This window comes from Setaria viridis, chromosome 2 (assembly GCF_005286985.2).
Source record: "Setaria viridis chromosome 2, Setaria_viridis_v4.0, whole genome shotgun sequence".
NCBI lineage: Eukaryota > Viridiplantae > Streptophyta > Magnoliopsida > Poales > Poaceae > Setaria > Setaria viridis.
The window spans coordinates 10,282-34,537 of NC_048264.2; the positions used below are offsets into that span (position 1 = coordinate 10,282).

The 24,256-nt window shown below is 46.0% G+C and overlaps 3 protein-coding genes across 3 annotated transcripts; 1 reads left to right on the forward strand and 2 right to left on the reverse strand.

Moving 5' to 3' along the window:
• Positions 1 to 5,238: 5,238 nt before the first annotated feature.
• On the reverse strand, positions 5,239 to 10,434 carry LOC117845652 (uncharacterized). The gene is made up of 5 exons (XM_034726715.2): positions 10,046 to 10,434; positions 9,836 to 9,951; positions 7,161 to 7,404; positions 5,859 to 6,986; positions 5,239 to 5,786 (listed from the first exon to the last, which is right to left on the reverse strand). Exons 1-5 carry the CDS (start codon positions 10,415 to 10,417, stop codon positions 5,589 to 5,591), a joined length of 2,058 nt encoding a protein of 685 aa, XP_034582606.1. The 5' UTR covers positions 10,418 to 10,434; the 3' UTR covers positions 5,239 to 5,588.
• Positions 10,435 to 10,969: 535 nt separating this feature from the next.
• Positions 10,970 to 14,358, reverse strand: LOC117845653 (sulfoquinovosyl transferase SQD2). The gene is made up of 9 exons (XM_034726716.2): positions 13,699 to 14,358; positions 13,505 to 13,622; positions 13,347 to 13,420; positions 12,753 to 12,808; positions 12,592 to 12,675; positions 12,430 to 12,517; positions 12,229 to 12,306; positions 11,848 to 11,904; positions 10,970 to 11,771 (listed from the first exon to the last, which is right to left on the reverse strand). Exons 1-9 carry the CDS (start codon positions 14,091 to 14,093, stop codon positions 11,261 to 11,263), a joined length of 1,461 nt encoding a protein of 486 aa, XP_034582607.1. The 5' UTR covers positions 14,094 to 14,358; the 3' UTR covers positions 10,970 to 11,260.
• A 7,878-nt stretch (positions 14,359 to 22,236) lies between these two features.
• Positions 22,237 to 23,882, forward strand: LOC117843457 (probable pyridoxal 5'-phosphate synthase subunit PDX1.1). The gene has a single exon (XM_034724041.2). It carries the CDS (start codon positions 22,710 to 22,712, stop codon positions 23,664 to 23,666), a length of 957 nt encoding a protein of 318 aa, XP_034579932.1. The 5' UTR covers positions 22,237 to 22,709; the 3' UTR covers positions 23,667 to 23,882.
• Positions 23,883 to 24,256: the final 374 nt, after the last annotated feature.

The following is a 24,256-nucleotide window of genomic DNA, read 5'->3' on the forward strand; positions in this document are numbered from 1 at the left end:
CCTATAGCACACGATTTCTTGGCCAAAAACGGGTCCGGAAGCCATTTTCATGGTTTCGGACCCTCCGCCATGTTTTCGACCCCGGTTGCCGGTGTGACCGTATTCGGGCTCCCGTTACCTATAGCACACGTTTTCTTGGCCGAAAACAGGTCCGGAAGGCATTTTCATGGTTTCGGACCTTCCCCTACGTTTTCGACCCCGGTTGTCGGTGTGTCCATATTTGGGCTCACGTGTCCTATAGCACACGTATTCTTGGCCCAAAACGGGTCCTGAAGCCATTTTCACGGCTTCGGACCATCCCCCACATTTTCGACCCCGGTGGCTGGTGTGGCCGTTTTCGGGCTCCCGTGACCTTTAGCACACATTTTCATGGCAAGAAAACGGGTCGGGAGGCCATTTTCATAGCTTCGGACCATCCGCCACGTTTTCGACCCTGCTGGCCGGTGTCGCCGTTTTCGGGCTCCCGTGACCTTTAGCACACGTTTTCACGCCCGAAAATGGGTCCGGAGGCCATTTTCACGGCTTCGAACCATACCCCACGTTTTCGATCCCAGTGGCCGGTGTGACCGTATTCGGGCTCCGATGAAGCACACATTTTCACGGTCGAAAACGGGTCCGAAGGCCATTTTCACAACTTCGGACCATCCCCAAATTATTCGACCCCGGTTGCCGGTGTGACCGTATTCGCGCTCCCGTGACCTATACCACACGTATTCTTGGCCGAAAACGGGTCCGGAGGCCATTTTCACAGCTTCGGACGATCACCCACGTTTTCAACCCCGGTTGCCGGTGTGACCGTATTCGAGCTTCGGTTACCTATAGCACACGTTTTCTTGACCGAAAACGGGTCCGGAAGCCATTTTCATGGTTTCAGACCTCCCCCACGTTTTCGACCCCGCTTGCCGTTGTGTCCGTATTCGGGCTCACGTGACCTATGGCACACGTATTCTTGGCCCAAAACGGGTCCGGTGGCCATTTTCACGGCTTCGAACAATCCGCCACATTTTCGACCCCGGTGGCCGGTGTAGCTATTTTCGGGCTCCCGTGACCTTTAGCACACTTTTTCTCGCCTGAAAATGGGTCCGAAGGCCATTTTCACAGCTTCGAACCATACCCCACGTTTTCGAGCCCAGTGGCCGGTGTGACCGTATTCGGGCTCCGGTGACCTATAGCACATGTTTTCTTCGCCGAAAACAGGTTTGGAAGCCATTTTCATGGTTTCGGACCTACCCCCACATTTTCGACCCCGGTTGATGGTGTGACCGTATTCGGGCTCCGGTGACCTATAGCACACGTTTACTTGGCCGAAAACGGGTCCGGAGGCCATTTTCACAGCTTCGGACGATCACCCACATTTTCGACACCGGTTGCCGGTGTGACGGTATTCGGGCTTTGGTGACCTATAGCACACGTTTTCTTCGCCGAAAACGGGTTCAGAAGCCATTTTCATGGTTTCAGACCTACCCTCACATTTTCGACCCCGATTGCCGGTGTGTCTGTATTCGAGCTCACGTGACCTATAACACATGTATTCTTGGCCCAAAACGGGTCCAGAGGCCATTTTCACAGCTTCGTACGATCACCCACGTTTTCGACCCCGGTTGCCGGTGTGACCGTATTCGAACTCCGGTGACCTATAGCACATGTTTTCTTGGTCGAAAACGGGTCCGGAAGCCATTTTCATGGTTTCGGACCGTCCCCCACATTTTCGACCCCAGTTGCTGGTGTGTCTGTATTCTAACTCCGGTGACCTATAGCACACGTTTTCGACCCCGGTTGCCGGTGTGACCGTATTCGAACTCCGGTGACCTATAGCACACGTTTTCTTGGCCAAAAATGGGTCTGGAAGCTATTTCATGGTTTCGGACCGTCCCCCACGTTTTTGACCCCGGATGTCGGTGTGTCCATATTCGGGCTCACGTGACCTATAGCACACGTATTCTTGGCCGAAAACGGGTCCGGAGGCCATTTTCACAGCTTCGGACGATCACCCACATTTTTGACACTAGTTGCCGGTGTGACCCTATTCGTGCTCCGGTGACCTATAGCACACGTTTTCTTCGCCGAAAACAAGTTCGGAAGCCATTTTCATGGTTTCGGACCTACCCCCACGTTTTCGACCCCGGTTGCCGGTGTGTCCGTATTCGAGCTCATTTGACCTATAGCACACGTATTCTTGGCCCAAAACGGGTCTAGAGGCCATTTTCACAGCTTCGTACGATCACCCACGTTTTCGACCCCGGTTGCCGGTGTGACCGTATTCGAACTCCGGTGACCCATAGCACACGTTTTCCTGGCCGAAAACGGGTCCGGAAGCCATTTTCATGGTTTTGGACCGTCCCCCACGTTTTCGACCCCGGTTGCCGGTGTGTCCATATTCGGGCTCACGTGACCTATAGCACACGTATTCTTGGCCCAAAACGGGTCCGGAGGCCATTTTCACAGCTTCGGACGATCACCAACGTTTTCGACCCCGGTTGCCGGTGTGGCCGTTTTCGGGCTCCCGTGACCTATAGTACACGTTTTAATGGCCGAAAATGGGTCCCGAGGTCATTTTAACATCTTTGGTCCAACACCAATGATTTCGACCCCGGTGGTCGGTACAGCTATTTTCGGGCTTCCGTGACCTATAGCACACGTATTCTTGGCCGAAGACGGGTCCTGAAGCCATTTTCACAGCTTCGGACCATCCCACACGTTTTCAACCCCGGTGGCCGGTGTGGCTGTTTTCGGGCTCCCGTGACCTTTAGCACACGTTTTCACGGCCGAAAACGGGTCCGGTGGCCATTTTCACGGCTTCAGACCATCCCCCAGGTTTTCGACCCCGGTGGCCGGTGTGGCCGTTTTCGGGCTCCCGTGACCTTTGGCGCACGTTTTCACGGTTGAAAATGGGTTCGAAGCCCGTTTTCACAACTTCGGACCATCCCCACGTTTTCGACCAAGGTTGCCGGTGTGACCGTATTCGGGCTCCCGTGACCTATAGCACACGTATTCTTGGCCGAAAACGGGTCCGGAGGCAATTTTCATGGTTTCGTACCTACCTCGACGTTTTCGACCCCGGTTGCCGGTGTGTCCGTATTCGGGCTCAGGTGACCTCTAGCACACGTTTTCTTGGCCAAAAACGGGTCCCAAAGCCATTTTCATGGTTTCGGACCTCCCCCCACGTTTTCGACCCCTGTTGCCGGTGTGTCCAAATTCAAGCTCACGTGACCTATAGCACACGTATTCTTGGCCCAAAACGGGTCCGGAGGTTATTTTCATAGCTTCGGACGATCACCCACGTTTTCGACCCCGGTTGCCGGTGTGACCGTATTCATAGCCAAATACGGGTCCGGAAGCCATTTTCTTGGTTTCGGACCCTCCCCCACGTTTTCGACCCTGGTTGCCAGTGTGTCCGTATTCGGGCTCCCGTGACCTATACCACATGTTTTCTTGGCCGAAAACGGGCCTGGAGGCCACTTTCACGGTTTCGAGCCCTCCCCACGTTTTCGACCCCGGTTGCCGGTGTGACCGTATTCGAGCTCCCGTGACCTATAGCACACGTTATCTTGGCCAAAAATGGGTCCGGATGCCATTTTCACAGCTTCGGATGATCACCCACGTTTTCAACCCTGGTTGCCGGTGTGACCGTATTCGGGCTCCGGTGACCTATAGCACACGTTCTCTTGGCCAAAAACAGGTCCGGAAGCCATTTTCATGGTTTCGGACCTCCCGCCACGTTTTCAACCTCGGTTGCCGATGTGTCCGTATTCGGGCTCCCGTGACCTAAAGCACACGTATTCTTGGCTGAAAACGGGTCCGGAAGCCATTTCCATGGTTTCGGACCCTCCCCCACGTTTTCGACCCCGGTTGCCGGTGTGTCTGTATTCGGGCTCCGGTGACCTATAGCACACGTTTTCTTGGCCGAAAACGGGCCTGGAGGCCATTTTCACGGTTTCGGACCTTACCCCACTTTTTCGACCCAGGTTGCCGGTCTGACCGTATTCGGGCTCCTGTGACCTATAGCACACGTATTCTTGGCCCAAAACGGGTCGGGAGGCCATTTTCACAGCTTTGGACGATCACCCACGTTTTCGACCCCGGTTGCCGGTGTGACCGTAGTCGGGCTCCGGTGACCTATAGCACATGTTTTCTTGGCCGAAAATGGGTCCGGAAGCCATTTTCATGGTTCAGACATTCCCCCACGTTTTCAACCCCGGTTGTCGGTGTGTCCGTATTCGGGCTCACGTGACCTATAGCACACGTATTCTTGGCCCAAAACGGGTCCGGAGGATATTTTCACAGCTTCGGACGATCACCAACGTTTTCGACCCCGGTTGCCGGTGTGACCGTATTCGGGCTCCGGTAACCTATAGCACACATTTTCCTTGCCGAAAACGGATCCGGAAGCCATTTTCATGGTTTCGGATCTCCCCCACGTTTTCGACCCCGGTTGCCGGTGTGTCCGTATTCGGGCTCCCGTAACCTATATTTCATGTCGAATCTCCGGTCGAGCTGTTTTCCACCTTCCGTGGGCTATAACACACGTTTTCATAACGAACACGTGTCTAGTGACATTTGTCACTTGCTCCCCAGTCGTTTTCATCTCCAATCCCGGTCTAGCTGTTTTCCGCCTCCTGTGAGCTATGGCATACGTTTCTTTTACATTACACATGTCCGACGGCATTTTACACTGGTTTGAGCGATCCAACTCGGTTTCGTCTCGAGTCTATGTCCCACCTCTCATGCACACGTTCCCTTAGCTTAACACGTGTCTAGTGGTATTTTTCCACTTGTTCAGGTGATTGTTTATTTCCACCCAAGGTCTTCAATCGGGCTGTTTTGCAGCTCTCGTGAGGTGTAAGTGACATTTTTCACTTATTTGGACGATTCCACTTGTTTTCATCCCAGACCCTGCACCCCTGCTATTTTCTGCCTCCTGTGAGGTTTCCTTCCTTTACATAACATGTGCCCAGTGGTATTTTTCATTTCTTCGTGTGATCGCAGTTTTTATTTCACGAGTCTCAAGTTGGACTATTTTCCACCTCCCGTGAACTTAAATTTTGGTGAGGGAGTTAAAATAGATGTTAACTTATTCTAATTTTTATTCGTGGAGTCCGACTCCGTGAAACAGACCTTCAAGACAGGGGCGGCAAGAACGCAATTGCCCTATGTATCATACAACAAAAATTATGATATAACAAGTCACTGTGAAGATTACGAGGCCTGAACACTAAAATAAAGAGTGCCCCGTAAAAAGAAATGGAAATGTGCTTGTGCCTTATAAAAGGAAATGTATGGTAGCATATTTTATGAGACTACAGGCGCATAAAATAACTAAAATAACTTGGCGGTTCGTAGTAAGTTTGCCAAAACGAAATACAGTACGAACAACTAATTACAATTGCCAACCAGATAAGCGTGCTGGCTGGGCACTGAAATTATGGCCGAAAAAAGGCTGCATACAGCATACATAGCATCGAATCACCAATCCCTGCAAAGCCCTATTTACCATGGTGATGCAACTGCCGCTCAAAATATTATGACATTCCATGCCGACATTTAGCTAGACAAATACCTTTTTTGTTATCGTGCCAAACTGTTGCAAACTAAATTTTCTGGCAATGATGTACATCACAGTCGTTGCTGGCACTATCATATTCTGCAAACAGTTCACGAGAATCATCTTCACTTGAAACTTCATCCTGGGAGTGCAAATCCACACCTCCAATCCCACTTCCAAACACAGCAACACAAGATGTACCAAAACCTTTGTCCTTGGTGTCTGCATTGACATACTGGTTCACCTATCAAACAGAGAAGTAAGCCACAAGGCATGAAGGTAAAATCAAGTTGAAAACTACATCCAGATGTCTTACATTATTGGCACGAGATATACTTTCTGGCACGACCACAGGAAGAATGTTGACTAACTGAGGATTGCTTGCAGGTGGTGTCGAAGCTATGAGCCTCATTAGTGTTTCCCTTGCACTTCTCTCGACTAACGAGTCTGCTTCTGGAAGCAGAGGCTTCAAGCTAGGGAGCAGGGGAACTGCTGAAGATATTGATGGACCACAGCTCACCAGGTATGCCTGCCCCGCGGAACAAACATCAATAACTGGGACATGCACAATGGGATCAGACATCAATGGCGTGAACGTTGGAACCTGTGAACCATGTAGGGGAATAAGTGGTGAGGTGGGAAGTGGCAGGTGAAGTAAAGGATCATGTAGTATCGATGGAAGATTAAGGGAAGGGAGATCAGTTGTATCCAGCTTTGCGGACGCTGCTGAAGAAGGTGGCTGCTCATTTGCTAGCAGTGAACTCAAAGGTGTTAGGGGCAATGGATCTACAGATGTAGCTGGCAGATGCAAAGGGGTAACAGTGTATTGCAGTGAAGATGGACATGGAGGGCACCAGCAATAGTAAGGCTTAAACTGCTTCTCCAAAGAAACCTCAGGTGGGGGACAAGTGCCAAGAGAGTAAATAGATGGCAAGGGAAATGAAAGAGGCAAGTCCAGCGGAACTGAGTTAACAGTACTTCTTGAACAATCTGCATCGCACTTCTCACTGGTAGAATCAGAGTTGATACTGTTTGTTGTCACGTCATTTGCGTCAAGAGGAGCAATTGATGGGCTCGACCATTCTGCACGACGCTTCAGTTTCTCTCTCCCAACAACCCTTGAACATGAGGCCCTTGGCACACCATCTTTAAAAGTGCCAGATCTGGGACTTAGGCTGGCTTGATAGACAGAGCTTGGCTTAGTTGCATTAGTTGCAGAGGCACGAAACCTGGAAGTCTTGGAAACAGCTGACTGGAGCTGCAAATATTGATCATGCGGTCTCGAAAGGCCCAGAAAGTCATTAAGTGATCCTAACGATTTAACATCACCAATACTTGATGCAAGAAGATAAGCATGTAAATGAGTGGCAAAAGCGTCTAGTCGTGAATTGGAGATGCCAGTCAGATCAGAGAGTGTTGGCCTCCCGTCCAAAAGGCTTTTCATCTGCGCACACAAAAACAAAACGATAATCCTTATCAGTGCGTGCAAACCGCTATGGACCACATCATTTTTCGTACCATGTAAATATAATATTTTGGTTCTGTAGTTTCTCTCTGAGGAAAACATAACTTTAGCACATCATAGTTAAGATCAAGGTCATTGTACATCTATACAAACCTTTGCAAGAAGTTCTATTCCATGTTCCTTTGACTTCTCAGCACACCAGTAGTAAAATACCTTAGATTCTGAAATTCTGACTAGGAAAGAACGCCCAGAATTATCAGCTGATATCTCTTCAATCACAACATCTAAAAATTCAAAGCCGTTGCTCAAGAGAGCTAGTTGCTCTGAATAACCATCATCACCAACAAAAGTAAGGCACATGCTAGATGACGGCAGAAGACCGAGGTTCAGCTTCCCTCTGCACATAGTAAATGAGCATACATGAGATCCCTGAATTATCACCAGAAGTACCAAATGGCATATTGTTTGCTCTTAGAAAACACAGACAAGACAGCTATATAGTATAAGAAAAGAAAAATATTATTTGAAATTCAATGAAAAGGAAAATCAAAGATCAGAAGAGTTACTTCAATAGAAAGAAAATAAATTAATACAAAAGAGGCTCCAGTGCACACACATGCAAGCGTTAGCATGCAACACAGCCACTAGTAAGGAAAAGGAGAAAAACTAATTTTGATATCTATGAAACTGAACGTCTCACATCAGGAAATTATAGAATAAAAAATAAAGCCCTTCAGTGTCACTAAAAAGGTGCCGTTACATACATCTATATAAGAAAAGAGTAACCTTGTTAAGGTCCTAATAAAGTAACATTGTCTTCAGGCCTAAACTCACTAATAAATTATCAAAATAAAAACCAAGAGGCTAGGCAAAATCTTCACGCTTGGCACCATTACATAGGTGTGCATGACTCAACTTGAGAGAATGCCTTTGAATAAATCAAAACACAATGTTCGAGAACCTGTTCTGAACAATAGCAGTAGCTCCGCCTTTCATGTGAGCTCATAGCCCCATGAATGATCTACCTCACAAGTGACAAAATAAGTGTGAAACATTCCATAGAACTATAGAAATAACCTAGATATATAAAATAAATAAGGGCCACTAAATTATGATTTTTCTTCTACATGAGCAAATCAACATACTTTGTGAGTATGAAGGATCCCAAAAAAGAAAGATGGCAAAGGACACAAAACTGCTCAGGGCAGTTAGTACCAAAAATTCCCATTAGGACTAAATCCAACAAATATAAAATGAAAAATGGAACAAAAAGTCTCAAAAGTAAGCAGTGTTTATAAACATTACGCATTTGTGTAGAAAGCACGTGGACTATCATAACAGGGAGTAAAACAAAAGAACAGCTATGAAAAACAAGACGGATGTTTTACGGACGAAGAACTTGGCAAGCCAAGTAATTGGTTCTAGAATGAGATCCGGTGTGGGCACAAATACATCTATTCAAGATAACCAGAGAATTAAAGTATTGCTGCACAAACTAATGATGCTAGAGCACATCCTGCAACAGATTCAGAGATAACTGCAGAACAACTTTGCAGTCGTCCATTAAAATATTGCAACCATAATCAGGGATCCTATTGATCAGTCTCACCAAATATTGCAATACATGATTAGTCATTATCAATGCAGGTAACAAATATTGCAAGGCCATGAAAGAAACTACCTTCTCTTTCCTCATATATCAGAGATTATGACACACGCCCAAATTACCTACAAATGAAAAGATAAATTTATTTGGCAGATGAACAGTGCCATCACTAATAACTAATAAGATGAATTATGTAACCCTAGAATCAACCTGCACATCATTCTAAATAAGGCGCGATAGTTGGAAGAAACATTTCTCCTAAAAAGTAACTAGGTGACTTGGAAATAAAGAAAGGCAACACATACTACTAATTCAAAAACACAGAGGGTCAAAGAAACAAACAAAGTTGTAGCAAATACAGATTACTGCAGCACAGGACAAGAACTGCATGATCCACATTTCCACAGGTCAAACTGTAAAAGGATAGTGATATGAAAAGGGCAGAAAAAGAGAAGGATATGAGAACAAATAATAAGCAGAGAAGAACGAAATTATTGTTGAGTGTTGTAGATGATAGTCCTCCAACAATTAATTGAATCGTATCATCGCTTTAGTACTTGCAGGTTCACATGCATAAATGAACTCTTGTATCATGAATCTAATAATATGATAACTTTGGTTGCACTAATATATTTGTATTCCCATGCAATTAGAAAACACGATCATATAGACCAGCGACCATTACTACATCATCATATAGATACAGTGGCATGCCACTTTCCTGAAAGTACAATTGGAGAGACCGCTACAAGAGCACTTGGCAGCTATGCAAGGACGTATTAGCCAACAACATTTTCATTAAACACAAAACTTACGCAGTGCCTCTACATGATATCACAAGCTAGGTTGAGTCATATTTTTATGAAACCTTAGCCCTTTCAAAAGTAAAATATGAAAGTTTTAGGATCCTTTGAGTAGCAATACAACTTCCTGAAGCAATCATAAGGAGAATCAGGCTGTGTTCATGCTCAACCAGTGCAAATGTACTTGAAAATCAATGAGTAAAATATTTGAGGGCAACCTACAAAGGAACCGATCTAAATAGCACAAACATGCTACGATTAGTTTTGAATGCGTTGGCTTTTGAATGGTAATTTGAAGCGCGACAGTGAGCGAAATCATAAAACAACAGAAACACGCGCTGCAATGTTAGTGAACCCGCGTCCCTGTGTATTATAATAGAATTAGATGAAGCGAGGAAAAGGACTGAGTGGGTACCAACCTAATGGGTGTTGGGCAGAGGAGGGCGCCGTCCCTCTGAACCTTGCCGACGCGCAGGGAGACGAGGGGGACGCAGAGGCATCGCGCGAGCATGCCGACCTCCGACACCTCGAAGTGCTGCACGGACGAAGCGAAGCAAGCAAATTAACCGAAGGAAAATGAATGAATCCGTAAACCCTAAGCATCGTAGGAGGAAGCAGGCTTAAGTTACCTGCGCGAGGTGCGCGATGAAACGGTCGTCGGCGGCGGTGCAGGAGACGTTGAGGGCGAGGAGCGGCCTGAGGCGCTCGTCGGCGCGGCAGGCCCCCATGAGCTGCTGGCGTAGAGGCGGCGGCGGCGAAGCACCGGACGATTCCGGTCGGAAGGTCTCCGGGTCGTCGCGCTCCGATGGGGAGGTCTCCGGCTCGTCGGCGTCGGGGCAGGGACGGGATCCGGGCTCCAGCTCCGGCTCCTCCCTGGAGGGCGGCGGATCCATCAGGGAAGGGCTAGGGTTGCTGGGGGCGAAGCGAATTGGGGATTTGGTTTGATTTGGGGGGCGATTGGTTGGCTTGGCTTGGCTGCCAGCCACTCCCAACGCCAACATCACATATACTACGCTAGATCCGGATACAGATATTTTTCTCCCCAGTTGGCCTTTCAGCCTTCGCCCCCCATGTCATCGTATCAGCACGCAGGTTATGATCCGTTATACGCCACTATCAGTGTGGGTGGGGTCCACGTATCATAGACACAACGATGGTATATAAGGGATTATAAGTTTTCTTTGTGGCAAATAATGGAATTCCCCATTATTTAATTCATGATGTCGAAGTTTTTAATTGGACACATGATCGAATGAAATAAAACTTTACTTCATCCGTCGTTTTAATTTTTCTAAGTTCATAAATATTATTATGCATCTAGGCATACACTATATCTATATGCATAAAAAAATTATGCACCTAGAAAAATCAAAACGACCTACAATTTGGAATGAAAAGAGTAGCTCTCAATGGAAGGTGTGAAAGAGTTTCATATGTTGGAAATCGTGTAAATCGAGTTTCATGAAACTCATTTCGTCTCTTCTCTTCGTAATTTCTATGACATGGCAACGCATCTCATTTACGGACTGCCAATTCTACCAAAGACAGAATAGTAGTCTACCAAAGACAGAATAGTAGGATGCAATGTAGCAAGCGAATGAAGTAGTACACGCGTATGTACGATTTACAATCAACCAGTCCTAAACCTAATGGTGAGTGATCATCCATTCAATTGTACTGGAAGCTCGAGCTTCCTTCCCATCAATTGTTGAGCATCAGACATCCAATCGTCAACACCACAGAAGCAGATGCACCGTCCAGAATGCTTCCTCTCTCTCTCTCTCTCTGTTTTTTTTTATGGAAATGCTTCCTCTTCTATGATTGCTTGTTTTTTTAACATTCTTCTATGATTGCTTCGCAACGGCAGCCCCAGGCGTTGTCGGCCTCACCAGCTTCCGGACCACCCACTGAACGGGCCTCAGCAGCTGTGCCCTCTTCTTGCGCCAGAACCAGATCGCAGCGCTGTACTGCTCATTCCGGATCTTCCTCGTCGCCGCTCGCCAGTCGAACTTCTCCATCTCCTTCCTGGCAGCCCTCCCCATCGTCTCTCGCAACTCCTCGCATGACAAGAGACGCTCAATCTTGCTAACGCAGTCATCAACATCCCCTGGCGTGTACAGAAAGCTGGTCTTCCCTTCCTGGTCCTCCGGTATAATATCAGGTATTCCTCCAGCTCGAGCGCCGACTACCGGAACTCCTGATGACATGGCCTCGAGCACCACAAAGCCAAGCGTCTCTGACTCTGAAGGCATCACAAACACATCCCCACTGGCATAGGCCTGCGATAGCTCTTCCCCTTGCAACGTACCCGTGAACACTGCAGGCATACCTGAGAACATCTGCTCAAGCTCAGCCCTGCACAGAAAGATGGTAAGAAAGAATCACGTTTCCCTTCTACCATCTTCCCAATAACACTTGCTCTGGTGCTGACCTGAATGGGCCATCTCCGATAAACGCAATTCTTGATCCTGGAAGTCGGTCCATGACTCTGCAAGGTACCAAACCAACAATTCAGGAGTACTGACATTTGACAATCACGGGGTAGAGTATGCCAAGAAAACATTATTATGGTTAAATAAGCACATGTGAGGGTCTCCGTAAAAAGCAGAGTGACAGAGGTCCCAAGCAACTATAACCTGATAAAAACGAATCAGACTGGTTGAACATGCTTTTGGACAATTTCTGTGCTCAACTATTCGTGACCGTATCTTGTTGTTGATGACCCAATTAATAAAAGTTGCTGCAAAATGAATAATGCACCATCCAGCTTCTACCGTAGCATTAAAAAAAGTCAGACACATCAAGAGCTCACCTCTTAAGAAAATCCAAACTTTTCTCCACTCCTAAGCGTCCAACATACAATATTAGTGGTTTTTCTGGTTCTCCATTACTGCTTGAACAACATGTAAGCCCCACAGTCAGGCATATGTAAGAAAATATTTGCTCATTGCAACAACCAGTCAAACATTAAGTGCACAGATACAGACTGAGTGAGAATAACAGAAATACATACGTTAGCCTTGAACGCATTTCCTTATTTCGGAAGCGAGGATGGAAGCTTTCTGAATCAACACCCTTGTTCCAAAGGCGTATCTTATTGGCTGGAAACACAAACCATGTGAGAAATGGTAGAAGTAAAAGAATATGAAACTACAGACAAAGTGGTTAAGTAAACCTGCTGTAACGCGGGCAGCTTGAAGATCCCTGCCAATAGCAACTGATGGTACAAGTGTGAGATCGGCAGCTCGGTGCAAGAATTCTACGGCACGTGAGAAACATATCAGTTGACTAATCATGCAAAATAATGTATTCCTAGAGCAAATGAGTGAAACTTACTAATAATTAGCCACATGGGCTTGACAAGCCAGCTGAATGTATATCGGGGTATATAACTGCCATAATCAAAAGAATCAGTTTGCCATGCAGCCATGTGTGTAAAACCATGATGCTAGGATACATACAATTGAAATAGGTGTCATCTAAAGAATGTCAATAAGTCCTCACAAAGTTTTTTTTTCTTAAGGAACCTAGGATTATGTTGATCTGTTGTTGTCAGCTAAGATGACTCTGTTCGCATCAAGTTGCCATTTTCTTGGTGACACTCAAGTTCTCCTGGTCATGAAATGTTCACACGCCCCCCTTGTTTTTCACATTGATGGTTCTCGACAATGAATGAAGACAGAAGAAAGGACAAGATGGTTCTGTTATCTTCAAGTTGCAGTTCTTTGTTGACACTCAAGTTCTCTCGGTTATGAAAAGTTCACAGCCTTTTTTCATTTTATTTTTCAAAATGGTGGTTTTGACAATGAATGAACAGAGACAATGGCATGCCAAGCAACTGTTAGTAGTGTCTGGCGGAAAAGAATGTAATTGTGTTCCGCGGCCACCTAGTGTTACTTTTCCCTTTGGCATTGAGAATGAGAAACTCACATTGGGACATGGGTGTGGTATGACATTACAAGAGGGACGCAGAGCAGCTTTGCGATAATTAGCGCACCAAATACCTGTCATGAACAGAAGAAGCAGTAAGCAGAGTATTGTGAAGAGGTGAGGTACTGATGTACCTTTGTAGTAAAAAAAGAAATTACCATAATCCCAGGGGAAGAGGCATGAATAATGTCAGGCTTGAATCTAGCAACTTCTCCGATGATTCGAGGGCTCAACGCCAGCGAGAGCGGAACCTTTTGATACCAGGGGCAAGGGAAGCTGCAAGCAAGCAAGAAGGTGATACGAGCAGCAGCAGCAGCAGAAAGCAAAGGGATTGGGGGCCGGCGGAACGGACCTCCAGGATCCGATTAGCTTGGCTCCGTGGAATTCTTGAGGCACGCCCTCGTGCGTGGTGACCACAATCACCTCGTCGCCCATCTCCCGGAGGTACTTGATGAAGTTCTGGAAGCGGTTCTTGTAGCCGGAGACGTAGGCGAAGGGCGAGGGCTCGACGAAGAGGGCGATGCGGCGGGGCCTGGACTCGTCCTCGTGGGCGGGCTCAGGCTCCAGGTCCGGATCGGGCATCAAGACGGAGGAGGAGGATGCGGCGGCGCACGGAAGGGGGCGGCGGAGCATGCTTCTTAATCTTAGGGGATACCGCGGGGAGAGGCGGGGCCACGAGGAGGAGGGGAAGGCCGTTATAGGAAGAGGAGGAGGCGGCCTGGGAACGACGGCGCCCGCCGCCGCCATCCTTTGTTGTGTCGCTGGCTGAAGACCCTCTGGTTCTGGTTCACTGATCACTACTAGTATTCTCGGCTGCTGCTACACCACACTCGCCAGTGGAATGGTAATGGAATCCAGGAAAATGGCTGGAGGAAGATGATACAGTACTGCTGAGCGTTTGTCGTTGAGGTTGAGGTGAGGACAGAGAGCATATTCGGTTTGCCAGGATTAGCAGATGCCATCAGCGAGCAGCCTTATCCGCGTCCAACCAATCACCATGAGCTCCTCGCTAGTCGCTCAACATCTGCTCAACAGCTCAAGCGTTGCGTCCAAGATGCCATTTTGTACATGATATGCGTCTGTGTTTGCATGTCGGACTTGTCGAGAAATGAACCGAAAGATGATCTCGTTTAGAATGACTCCATCCTAGATACAATGTCTGTGTCTGCTCGTTTAGAGTTTGAATTGATCTCGAAGCTTTTTTTACAGCCCTCCATTCAAGGACGACAGGCTTGAACATGGGACCTTCTCGTGTAGAAGCAGGCGCGATGCATCCCACTTGAAGAGAAAACTATTGTGAGAACCACTTGAGGAGGGGGGTTCTGGAATCATGAGAGGTCCCGTATCTAGTTAGTATAGACTTTTTCCTTGCATTGGATACTATTATTGCGTCAACTTCCCATTGTAAATTGATGGCTAATTGGGTTTACATGGGTTTTGATTAAGGTTGGATTGAATCAGGTATGCATGCAATCCGGTTCAGTCGAGTTTAAGGTACGATTGAAAAATCCCATAGATTTTCGAATTTTGTTGAAATTTGCATATTTCACCGATCAGGTAAAAAAATCGAACTAATCTGGATCTTTCAGTCATTGCAAGGGTCTATAAAAAAGCACGCATACTCCCCTTTATATAAAATACATGGGTACCTTCGTAATTCTCCAACATCTTCTCCGGGAGTATTCAATCCTCAAATTTTCACCAAATTGTAACCAAACTTTATAAAAAGATGGATTATCGGACTAGTCTTCGCCCATTTCAATGACATGCAAAGTTTTCGCGTTTTGAATCTACTATAAGCTTGCACTGCACTCCTGTCAACTCAAACTATTTGCAAGCTTGATCCAGGAATCAGCTGTGCACAAACAATTGCTCTACCTCCAGGGTTGGGATGGAGATAGTTTGATATATATGGATAGGGATGGGTCGCCCATGCCCCAATCCGACACACTAATGTTGAGCCTTTCTGGGAGGTGTATTCAGCTAGACATAAAGAATTTCCAACCAGAGGCTTTCTATACATTCTGTAGCACCTGACCAAGATTATCAATAGGATTGTTTTCTTCAAATTCTTCTTCATCAGCCTCGTCCATAATAATACCTACAAAAGCTTGACTCGCGGCCCAGTCCGGAATATTGTTATCATCCTCCTCTTCTTTGTCGTCTTCTATTATAACCCCTCTGTGCTTGGTCCAAACCAAATAGTTAGGCATGAAACCGTATCTAAACAAGTGGCTGTGAACAGTCCCCCAGGAAGAGTAGCACTTCTTGTTACTGCATTGGAAGCATGGACAACATATGAATCACTTCTCTGGTTTGTTAGTTTTAGCCACTTCGAGAAAATAATGCAAGCCATCAACAAACTTCTTGGTCCATCTGTCCGCGTTATGCGTCCATTCGTATTACATGAGAAATGGACATAGGTCTTTGTATTAGATAAAGAACTTGATCAATATTAGGTAGAGAAAAAATAGAGTAAATGTGTTTATAATATTTAGTCCTTGCAATAAACGTGAGATAAATAATATTACGTAAGAAATGGATATAGGTCTTTGTATTAGATAAAGACTTGATCAATATTGATAATTTACACCAATCAACCTTCATAACGATAAAAACAATTCACATGAAAATTACACCAATCAACATTCATAACATTCACTAGGTTGACAAAAAGAAAAATGCTAGAATTCTGGAACAAGACAATAAAGATACATATACACTAAAGATTACATATGCTTCATAATGGACTTCACGTAGTCAATTATCCTAAAATAATGGTACAACATAGTAGAATGTTCGCCCTCCAAGCTATCTCTGCACATGACTCAACCTTCTACAAAGTCTATGGAGAGCCACCTCCGCTCCCCAGTACCGAAGAATAGTGTAAGCACATTCATGCCATGTACAGGCACTGTTCTCTAGTATTGGAGGAGCGGAGGAACTAGCTCTTTAGAATGTTCCTCGAAGTCTACGGAGAGTCACCTCCGCTCCTCCAATACCAGAGAATAGTGTAAGCACATTCATACCATGTGCAGACACTGTTCTATGGGATTGGAGGAGCGGAGGTGGTACATCCATTGCCGATCTATCTGTATCGTATTACGTGAAAAATGAACATAGAGCTTCGTAGTAGATAAAAAACTTGATCAATATTAGGTAGGAAAAAATAGAGTAAATGTGTTTATAATATTTAGTCCTTGCACTAAACATGAGATAAATAAATTATTAATCAAATAAATATAATTATTGTTAAATTACAGTTACATGAAAAATTGTAGCAATGACCAAATTCTATTTTTTACACCTACAATTTATTTACCTTAATTTTATTACAATGACTAAATACTAAAAACACATTTACTCTATTTTTTTCTTATACCTAATATTGATCAAGTTCTTTACCTGATACGAATCATTTATAACAAAGCTACCCATCAAATTCTAGCTCAAAAACAGGTATAAATAAAAACCCTCTCCATTCTCCCTCATTCTAAAAAACTCATTTTTCTCTATCTCTAAAGGATAAAACAAAGCATAATAACAATAAATGAAGGGAGGATGAAGTAGCTAACATTTACAATACTTTGGATGAGTGAAATCCCCATGAAAATAAGGAAAAAAAATCGAGCAGCACCTCCCTAAGGTTGCTTGCTTGCCATGGAGAAGGAGCCCGAAGCTCTTGGTCTAGTGGAGTGGTTCGGGCGCGAGGAGGAAGAAGGGGAATTTATCAGCGAAGAGCTTAAATGAGGTTTGAGCACATTCTAGCCGTATGGCAGTACTCGAGTTCGTTTGAAGACTCAACTCGAAGAGCACTAGTCGGGGAAGCCTGCAAAAGTACTCGGGGCCGCTACATTTAACTAAAAAGTACCCGGAGGCTTGTCGTCCATACATCTATGAATCCATTAGAAGGTTTGGACAGTCCTTGATACAAGACTATACACCGAGACGTGTCAGACGTGAAGACTACGGTGCAGGACGGTATGGTCTACGTGGAGGACGAAAACTAGTCGAGGATTAGAAAACTACTCGTAGCAATTAGAGTAGGACTCACTAGTCAAATCCGACTAATATTCTTGTAAACAACCGACCTGTAACCCTGCCCCCGGCAATATAAGGCGAGGCAGGGACCCCCTCCAAAGCAAGTTCAATCCAATACAATACAACCAACATACATGACGTAGGGTATTACGCTATTCAGCGGTTCGAAACTGTCTAAATCGTGTGTTCGAGTTTACCTTCGAGTTTCTGATCTCGGCGAGCCCCACGTACTAAACACTACCTCGGGCACTTCCCTCGATAGATTGCCAGATCTAAACATCGACACCTGCCACCTGTGTGTTGTAGTTTAGCCTCGGTGGTAACTTAGCATAACCCTAATATGACCGGTAGAGTCGTTGTACGTTGCTCAAACCAAACCAATGACATTGTAAGACTCAAGAGTTCTAGTTCTGAACGAAGCTCGTGTACCGTCACTATGCAAAGAGATGGGGGCTGAAGGTTATTCAGGTATGTTTCTTGTGTGCTTATCTTTCTCGTTACCAGACTTGATGAAATGTTTTTGTACTCGTACTGTTACTAGCAACCACTATGATTTGATGAAGTCTGCAGCAAGTGAGACTAGCTTAACTGGTTAGGGTCAGAGGTATGGCCGTGCACTTTAACCACCTAAGTTTGAGTCCCCGCTAGTTTGAATTTGGGTGCTATTTCTTCTTTTTAATGAAAAATCACCTAGGACGCCTAGCTCCTCCTAAATTACTAGTTAAATTGCACCATATCACCGCATTGGACTAAGAACCTTTGGTACTCAATATACTCCAGTACTCATCGTATGCAAAATAACTCGTCACTATATTTTTCGAAACAATTCCTTGAATGAAAAATCATTATGAGCAAAACCAGTCACACTTGGAAAATCACCACATTATGTTATGTTGTACACAATAAGTTATGTATCAACCATAGTTAACAACCAATAATGGATTATTAGCCCAAAGAGCTAGGCACCCCGCCAATCTCTTAGAGGTTAGAGCAGCAAGCCGAGGCCACCCAGCTAGAATGCCAATTAGGGAGGCAACACGGCTGTAAGCAGCTTGCTCACAGACCTCCTCACCTTTAGGCCTTAGCCTCAAGATGCTACTATTTATTTTTTGCGAAGAAATGCCACTATTTAGGTGCTCTTGAGTTGCCCATCTAACTGAAAGCATCAAAAGAATATAAGTAAACAACACTATCTGCGACTGGGCTGCAACATGTGTTTATTTCATAGATCATAAGACTGCTCACACAAAAAAGTTCACATTTTCTAAATGGAGGCGGGCAACGTGCAGTGTAGTCAAGGTCTAAAAAAAGGTAAACCAAAACGCGGTAACAATTATATTATTCAATAAAGCGTGCAAGATCAAATGAGCACTTAAATGAATCACCTTGGTCTGCATCTTATGGTCACCCTCTAATCAATGACTAATACCAGAGTGGAGGATCATTACCCCTGGCTCGTAAAAGTTAACTGTAAATTAAGCCAATCAATCACGCAATGTTTTATTATTAGGATATGAAATTTCCAGTTCATACAACTTAGTTCAGAACTATTATGCATTAATATGGATAATTGTAAGAAAGCATGAACTGTAGAATGTTATTACACATTACTATGGATCATTGTAAGAAAACATTAATTAATTATACAAATGTTATTGATCAAGTACTTAGTAAATGAGTACTCATAGTGGTTTTCATTGATACAATAGAATCATTTCACGAACACATGAAGAGTTATAAACCAAAAAGCCTATCACATCCCTGCAAAAGAACACAATATGACATCTATGTTGACAATCTAATTGCTTGTATGCTAGTTGTAAGCAGGTTACCAGTCTTCTGCTTTAGGAACCCATGTTTGTAATGTGCCACGCCATACATATATATTGTCCTTTCACACGCAGTATTAATGCTGGAGATTAGGTTGTTCTGAACTCCACGCTTGGAGCTCGATTACTGTTTCCATGTAAATATGCAGAGTATACGGCATATCTGAACCACCCATGTACTAAGCCTTCAATCCACTGCTCGCATGTAAATATGCAGAGTATACGGCATATTATGAAAATATAAGAAGTCATTAGGACGATTGATACATGACATAAACACACCTTCAATCCACTGCTCAAATCTTGAAACGCAGATCTGCACAGGATGATAAAAAAGAGAGCATTCACAAGACTAACTGGAGTATTGCATTGGGTAGATAACTGCACAGGTAAGATAAACATGTCTTACATGCATGCCTAAAAGAAAACAGACCTTTTGTAATAGTGGTAGATAACTGCACAGATAAGATAAACATGTCTTGCATGCATGCCTAAAAGAAAACAGACCTCCTCTAATAGTGGTTCGCTGCTTTGGTGTTCATTTGATGGTCCCCTCGGCTGCAGTGTAGCTGCACTCATCGCAATACAGTTTCAAATAATTTTGGGGTGTTTGGATCTTTAGTGCAGACTAAAAATTTTGGGGTGTTTGGATCTTTAGTCCAAACTAAAATTCATGTCACATCGAATATTCGGAGGCTAATTAGGAGGACTAAACATGAGCTAATTATCAAACTAATTACACAGACGGAGGCTAATTCGCGAGACGAATCTATTAAGCCTAATTAATTCATCATTAGCATATGTTTACTGTAGCATCACATTGTCAAATCATGGAGTAATTAGGCTTAATAGATTTGTCTTGCAAACTAGCCTCCATCTGTGCAATTGGTTTTGTAATTATATCTATGTTTAATACTCCTAATTAGTATCTAAATATTCGATGTGATAGGAATTTTAGGAGGTCACGAAGAGCCAAACACTCCCAAATACCTGTCCTTTATCTGCTAGTCATAGTCATAGTTGAACTATATATCATGAAACTTGTCTGATCCTCGTAGTCATAGTCTTAGTTCATGGTTTTCTGAATTTGCATGCATTAAAGCCTCGTTCATTTCTTTCGAAACTGCTCGGAACGAGATCTATTCCGCATGGATTAATTTGATCCAGTTTAAAATTTGGTCTAATACAAAATAACCATTGACCGGAATAGAGCTGGCCTTGATTCTATTGCAGCTTGTTTTGGTTATTCTGACCTTTTAGCGACACGGAATCAATCCCTATATCTTGAACTTTGGAACGAAACCCTCCAGGATCGAGTGACCCAACCGGATCCACTCATTCCTCTTTAGGAATAAATCCGCTCCATGCCGAAAAAGGAGAACGGCTTAATTTTTCACTCAACTGAATCAAACAATGGAAACACATGGACACAGAGATTACACAGATTAGTAGAGAAAAATGATCATTTACCTCTTAACCATCATCACGCCTTCAATCAGCGTGCAAACTACCAGTGAAATCGGAGGGCTTATTGTCATTATAATTATCAACATTGTAGAAGTAAAACATTTTAACTTTTACCATTTGTGATAGGTGGAAATGTATTAAAGATAGTGATGCAAGATTTAGCTTTTCTTTCCTACCCCCAACTCACAGCAAGAAACATGTGGACTGTAGCTGCACTCCCATTATTGACTTCCTTGTGCAGGCAATCCTTCGAACACCTTAGCAGCATGCCATGGCAACAGGACTGCAATGCATCGATATCACATTCGAACTACACCCACCTCTGATGACTCTACTCCAAAGTCTCCAGGTGCCGGACGTGGCATGCTCAAAGTGACGCATCGTTACTCGGAGGAGAGAAGATCCGATTCATATTTATGAATCGAAGCGCCAGCGAAGGAAACGAGGACGGAGGAAACCAGACGCCGGGCTGCATGGAAGAGCGGTGCCTGTTTTTTTATCCTTTTTGTGGGGGCCCACATAGATTTTGGTGACTCTCTCTTTCCTCGACGAATCGGATAAGGGGAGGTGTCTGCACGTAGGTAGGCACAAGGGGCAGCTGGGGCTGGTGTGTGCGCAAGCAGAGGCTGGCCTCTTCCGCCTGCAGCTCCTCGTCTTCACGCTCCACTTGGAAGGGGGTGCTCCTTCCCCCTTCATGGGCGCCGCCATGGACCACGCCTCCACAAACCTTTTAGAGATAGGGAGATACGGCGGCGCAAGTGGTGGAGGGGAACGGATGGGAAGGCGTGTGCTAGGGATCGGAGGTTGGACAATCCGGATTGTGACCGGAAAATCGGAAAATATTTCTTTCAAGGAAGAAGAGAAATATTTTTTTTTGATAAAGAAGGCCAGGAGGAAGAGAAATATCTATTTGAAGCAGGCAAAACGCAGCAGCAGTTTGAGTTGGTGATGGAAATTGTGTGGCGTCGGCGGTGGAGACGCTGCGCTCCTGCTTTCCATTCCATTCCACTCCATCGGTGGTGAGGTGAGGTCACGAATCTCCTTTTGTTTTGTTTGCTTGCTACTCACTTTTCAAAGAAAAGAAGCCATACATCACTCTCACTGACGCCCACGCCCGCCCGCCACTGGACTAGCTAGATTCTGTTTGCAGACGGCCATGGGATCCAATTCAAGACCTTCTCTTTTTTTTTTTGGAAAACCAATTTCCATCCTTTTGGCAAAAAAGAATAATAAGAAAACGAAAAGGTAGAGAAAAATCCTCAAAAGCAGAGACATGCTCTATCTGGCCATATTTTATATTATTATACCTATAATTAATTAATGCTCCCTTCGTTCCAAATAATAAGTCATTTCAACTTTTTTTGGAGAATCAAATCATTTTATGTTTGACTAAAATTATAGAAAAGATCATAAAAATATATTTAATGAAGAAACTAATGATACATATTTGATATTAGTATTTTATTGTATAAATTTGATCAAATTTGAGAGGGAGTTGAAATAGCTTATAATTTAAAACGGAGAGGGCAGTAGATCGCGGAGTCGAAAGGAAGAAGGGAACGCTCGAGTTGAGTGGTGAAAGAGAGGCCAACAGCCAACCAAGGAATGGAAGGAAGAAGGAAAGACGGGATTGGATTCCTCCTCTTTTTCCTCGTGTCGTGTGTGTTTTTACTACTCCTACTGACCTAGGAGGCCATCTGGGCCGTCCGTGCATCCCACTGGACCGCCGTCGCCACCCATTTCCCTTCCGCCCACCTACCAGACTTGTTCTCTCCTGCCCGGGGCAGCCGCCGCCGCCGCCGCCTCTCTCTCCCCCCCTCTGTGCCTGGGAGTGGGAGAGCCTGCCTGAGCCTTAAAAGAAGCAGGCAGAGGGAAGGGAAGGCTCCAGAATCCCCTCCTATCTTCTCTCCTCCTCCTCCACCTCCTCCTCATCCACCTCCCGAGAGAGAGGGAGCAGAGAGACTAGTAAGCAGATCCAGAGAGAAACCCAACCAATCCCCCACCCCACCTCCCAAGAGAGAACGAAATGGCTTCCGACGGCAACGGCAGCGGCGTGGTCACCGTCTACGGCAACAACGGCGCCGCCCTGCTGGAGCCCTCCAAGCAGTCCAAGTCCACCTTCTCCGTCAAGGTCGGCCTAGCGCAGATGCTGCGCGGCGGCGTCATCATGGACGTCGTCACCCCGGAGCAGGCGCGCCTCGCCGAGGAGGCCGGGGCCTGCGCCGTCATGGCCCTGGAGCGCGTCCCCGCCGACATCCGCGCGCAGGGCGGCGTCGCCCGCATGTCCGACCCGGGCCTCATCCGCGACATCAAGCGCGCCGTCACCATCCCCGTCATGGCCAAGGCGCGCATCGGCCACTTCGTCGAGGCCCAGATCCTTGAGGCCATCGGCGTAGACTACGTGGACGAGAGCGAGGTCCTCACCCTCGCCGACGACGCCCACCACATCAACAAGCACAACTTCCGCGTCCCCTTCGTCTGCGGCTGCCGCGACCTCGGCGAGGCGCTGCGCCGCGTCCGCGAGGGAGCCGCCATGATCCGCACCAAGGGGGAGGCTGGCACGGGCAACGTCGTCGAGGCCGTGCGCCACGTCCGCTCCGTCATGGGCGACATCCGCGCGCTCCGTAACATGGACGACGACGAGGTCTTCGCCTACGCCAAGCGCATCGCCGCCCCCTACGACCTCGTCATGCAGACCAAGCAGCTGGGACGCCTCCCCGTCGTCCAGTTCGCCGCGGGGGGAGTCGCCACCCCCGCCGACGCCGCGCTCATGATGCAGCTCGGATGCGACGGAGTCTTCGTCGGCTCCGGCATCTTCAAGAGCGGCGACCCTGCGCGGCGGGCGCGAGCCATCGTGCAGGCCGTCACCCACTACAGCGACCCGAACATCCTCGCCGACGTCAGCGCGGGGCTCGGGGAGGCAATGGTCGGGATCAACCTCAACGACCCAAAGGTCGAGCGATTCGCCGCCAGATCCGAGTGACCATTTCTGCCGTCTATTATCAACCAATCTATCCTTCCTTCCTTTGTTGTTGTCTTCTTTTTAGTAGCAATAAAGTAATTTCTATTACTAGTACTGCATAGTACATCTCCCATCCGAATATCTGATCCGATCCGATCCGATCGGTAGCCTGCTTCTCGATCATCCATCTCTCTCCGTCAATAATGGATGAATGAAGAAACCAACCTATGTTGTTCATCGATGATGATCCTATGCATCATGGAGTGCACAGCCTGCCCTGCTTCGATGAATTTGTTCTGGCTGACGAGCCATCCCAACTCTGAATCTCTGATTGATAGATTGTTATTGGGAATTCCTTGCCTTGGTGCTGGTACTAAAATTATGGCTTATGGAAGTTGATGGAATGCAGGTTACCACAATGTTAATGTCATTGCCGCTGATGTGATTAGCAGACACTCAACTCCTAAACCCTGGAAAACCTTAGGTTGTGAAATGGGCTGCCGTGGCCCATCCAATCCGTTCACTAGCCGCAGCCCAATTATGCAAAGATCTCTCCTTTCTTCTCCAACGCATAGCACGAGGCAGCGTTGTCGGTCACCATCTCGCGCCAG